The sequence below is a fragment of the Lactuca sativa genome, chromosome 9 (genome assembly GCF_002870075.4).
Source record: "Lactuca sativa cultivar Salinas chromosome 9, Lsat_Salinas_v11, whole genome shotgun sequence".
NCBI classification, from domain to species: Eukaryota; Viridiplantae; Streptophyta; class Magnoliopsida; order Asterales; family Asteraceae; genus Lactuca; species Lactuca sativa.
The window spans coordinates 50,861,921-50,866,427 of record NC_056631.2 but is presented as its reverse complement, the minus strand read 5'-3'; the positions used below and the strand labels follow the sequence as shown (position 1 = coordinate 50,866,427).

Sequence of the window (4,507 nt, the reverse complement as noted above, 5' to 3'; positions counted from 1 at the left end):
GAGAACGGACGTCGGACGAAGAAGTTATGATTTTATAACGAAGTTTTACTGTCTGGGCCTCCTAAAAATAATTAATAAAAAATAAAAGTCAAAATGAGCCAACGGAGTCTAAACGAAAGTTGTAGAGCGTAGTCTCACCTTCGCGTGGATATAAAGTACGTCGAAAATGGAGTTCGTATGAAGGAGATATGAATTTTTGAAGTTTGTTAAATATTTAATATTTATTTTTAATTAACCTCCGATATTATCCGAAGAGAGATCAGTCGGTCCATTCGAAGTACGCACCGCGTACTGCTGTACGCCCCGCGTACAGAGAAGGGCACTCGAGTTCTCCGGAGTCGTGAGTCGTATGCAATGACGTATGAGGGCCGATGACGTAAGCGCTGACGACCACCGAGGCGTACGCCCCGCGTAGCCTCGAGGGTCAGCAACTATAAAAGGGGATCCGAAGGCAGCTCTTTTTTCACACACAATTTCTTCATTCTATCTAGTCATTTGCCTCGTTTTGCGTGCCATTTGTACCCCGAAGCCCCGGTATTATTCCCGAGCCCCGAAGCGAGATCCGAAGCCCCGAGAATCCCGAAGAGCGTTATTCCCGAGCCGAAGCCCTGCCCGCGAGGAGCCAGTTTTTTGTGAAAATCTTCCATATCTACGAAGAGACACTACTTCTGCAAACCGTAGTGCTATCGGATCATCTTCTGATCAAGTGAGTGTATAGTCACTTTCATCTTACACATAAATATGAAGTATTTTATAAAATACGTGTTATGTGTATATTTATATATATTGTTGTTTATATGCGTGAGTGCACAATTACTTTCTTCTAATACATAAATATAAAGTATTAGCTATGAAATACGTGTTATGTGATATATATTAATTATCTATTTGAGATGGATTTGGAATTGATGTTTTTATACGGGTGTTAAATGATTTAAATTGTGGTTGTATTTATATCTACAAAAATGTTGGGTAGAACATGGGTAGATGGAATAGTTGGTGACGATGCGACTTCGTGCCTATTGAGTAAGCCCAGGTGACTATGTGACGTAGTGCCTATTGAGTAAGCCCAGGTGACTATGAGACGTAGTGCCTATTGTGTAAACCCTGGTGACTATGAGACGTAGTGCCTATTGTGTAAACCCTGGTGACTATGAGACGTAGTGCCAATGGTATGAACCCTGGTGACTATGCGACGTAGTACCTATTGTATAAACCGTGGTAGCAAATGGACTGTGTGCCAGTTCCTCAGGTAAACCCTTAGGAATGAATGAAGAAAGTATAATCGATTCTTAGGGTAAAACCTTAAAGAAGATAATGGGGATGGGTATTTGGGTTGATTGTTGATAATTGAATATAATAAATGTATTATTGTGGGTTGAAAACCCTATATGCTCACCAGGCTCCCAAGCCTGACCCACTCAGTTTTCTTTGTATCACAGGTATCAATACGAAGACATAACTCACTGAGAGAATAAAGGAGATGTAAATCATTAGTGTAAATAAATGTAAGTTCTGTTTATGCTTATGTTCCTGTATTGACGATGACATCCCAAACATTTTAAAATGAATAAAATACGTTTCTTCGAAAATGTTTTAATAACGCATTTATCATGTTTTTCTGGGGACAAATTCCGCAACACTTTTATTAAAGAAGTACTCTGATTTTTGTAAAGCATAAACAAAATCGGTCTTTTCTGGCCGTAAAAATGGGGATGTCACAAGTATCCACAAAGGGTGGTTCAACCTATTATGTATCTTTTATAGATGATTATACTTGATATACATGGGTTTATCTTATAAAATGCAAATATGATTTCATTGGTATTTACAACAATTTTAGAGCTCTTGTTAAAACTCAACATTCAACTGTGATTAAGTGCTTCAAGTGTGACTTAGGGGGTGAATATACCTCTAATGATTTTACTCAGTTACTTGCTTCTGATGGTACCATACATCATTCATCGTGTACCGACACTCCTCAGCAAAACGGTGTGGCAGAACAAAAACATTGTCATATTTTTGAGATTGCCCGCTCATTGCTCCTGTCTGCGCATGTCCCTAGTGCCTTTTGGGGAGAAGCAATCCTAACTGTTTCTTATGTGATTAATCGTATCCCTACTTCATTGAATTTAGGAATGTCTTCTTTTGAGAAGCTATATGGTTACCTACCAGACTACTCTTCCTTACGAGTTTTTGGATTTACTTGTTTTGTTCTTCGTCCTAATATTAAGAGGAACAAGTTGGGGCCGAAATCTTTTATTTGTGTATTTTTTGGGTATGGTGTTGGACAGAAAGGATACCATTACTATGATCATGTGAGTCAAAAGTTATATGTTTCCTGGCATGTCACTTTTTTGGAACATACTCCTTTCTACTCGATTCCTGCTACAGCCCACAATGTAACAAAGTCAGATCTTCTGCATATTAATCCTTTTGATGAAGAGAAAAAGGCTCGATACCCATCTATGCCACCTGATGCTTCAACTCATGACACACCCACTTCTTCAGATAGTTCCTCGACTCCCCTTATTCATGAGTTTACTCCTCTGACTGTTGAAATTGAAGATCCACCTCCGCCACCACTCCTCAGGAAATCTGCTCGTCCTGTCAAGTTCACCAAGTTTCCAAATTTTGCTTACTCTACATACTCAGGACCATTTACTTCATTTATAACGAGCATCAATCATCTGTCTGAACCTGAATGGTATAGAGAAGTTGTTTTAGATCCTCTTTGGCAGAATGTTATAGTTGAGGAACTCACTACTCTTCATCAGACTCATACATGGGATTTGGTTTCCCTTCATCCTGGGAAACATACGATAGGTTGTCATTGGGTGTACAAGATAAAAACAAAATTTGATGGGTCTATTGAGCGATACAAGGCCATACTTGTAGCATGCAAAAGGGTATTCCCAGCAGTTGGTTTTGACTACGAGTAGACATTTTCCCCAACTGCAAAGATGACGATAGTCCGTACTATGATTGCAGTTGCATCCTTTCGAAAGTGGAAGATCTTTTAAATGGATGTCAAGAATGCATTTTTGAATGGTGACCTCCATGAAGAGGTTTATATAACTCCTCCTCCCCCCCAAGAATTCAGCACCAACCGGGTGAGGTTTTTTGGCTTTGCAGATCTTTGTATGGTCTCAAGCAAGCCCCCATGTGCTTGGTTTGAGAAATTCTCCACAGTGATTACCTCTCTTGGATTTGTCCAGAGTGATCATGATTCTGCTTTGTTTGTTAGATGCTCGAGTGCATGACGGATTCTTTTGTCCTTATATGTAGATGACATGATTATTACTGGTGATGACCATGGTGGTATTGATTCTTTGAAGCATGATCTATCTTATCGATTTGTTATGAAGGATTTGGGCTTGTTGTGTTATTTCTTGGGTATTGAGGTAGCTTAGTCTAAGAAAGGGTATCTTCTTTATCAACCTAAATATATATATATATATATATATATATATATATATATATATATATATATATATCTGACTTGTTTACAGGGGCGGGCCTCTCTGACAATCGGACCGTTGATACTCCTCGTGAAACCAATGCACGATACTCTCCTACTAATGGTGTTCCTTTGTCCGATCCGAATCTTTATCGTACTGTTGTGGAAAGTTTGGTTTATCTCACAGTTACTCGTCCAAATATTGCTCATGTTGTTCATGTTGTCAGTCAGTTTGTTACTGTTCCTACCTTTGCTCATTGGGGAGATGTACTCCGTATTTTGAGATATCTATGTGGCACTCAATTTCAGACCCTCGTGTTTCCCTCGACGTCTTCTCTTGAGTTACGTGTCTATAGTGATGCTTATTGGGATAGCGATTGTCATGATCATAAATCCACCACCGGATTTTGCGTATTTCTTGGAGAGTCTCTCATTTCATGGAAGACCAAGAAACATGACGTTGTCTCTAGATCTTCCACGGAGGCTGAACATCGTGTTATGGTTGTAACTACATGTGAGTTTATCTGGCTACTGTATCTACTTGCGGATATGTGAGTTCACATTTCTTCATCTACTCCCTTGCATTGTGATATCAAAAGTGCAATACAAATTGCGAAGAATTCTGTTTTCCATGAGCAGATGAAGCACATTAAGATTAATTGTCATTTTACCCATCATCGCCTACAGCTCGAGACCATATCACTTCTGTTTGTTTCATCAACCTTGCAGCTTGCGAATATTTTTACGAAGGCTCTATCGTCTTCTCGGTTTCGGTTCTTGTGTGACAAACTCTCAATGCTTATTGATGTGTTATTGTGAGTTAGAGGGGGGGGGGGTGTTAGCCTATATATTATTAGCCCACATGTTTATGAGCCCTTTAGTCTTTAGGCCATTAGGGTTTTATCTAGCTAGTATTTATATCCGTTTTTTTTCTTTGTAGCCTTTTATGCATTTCATTGAGAACTTTGTAGTTTCTCTCTATCATAATCATGTGGCAATGTTATCAATTATATCGACCACCATTGTTGTTGATTCCTCTCTCAAAGT

General features: G+C 39.1%; 1 protein-coding gene across 1 annotated transcript; it reads left to right on the top strand.

Moving 5' to 3' along the window:
• Positions 1-3,293: 3,293 nt before the first annotated feature.
• LOC128128945 (secreted RxLR effector protein 161-like) lies at positions 3,294-4,015 on the top strand. The gene is made up of 2 exons (XM_052767681.1): positions 3,294-3,396; positions 3,513-4,015. Exons 1-2 carry the CDS (start codon positions 3,294-3,296, stop codon positions 4,013-4,015), a joined length of 606 nt encoding a protein of 201 aa, XP_052623641.1.
• The last annotated feature ends 492 nt before the right edge of the window (positions 4,016-4,507 follow it).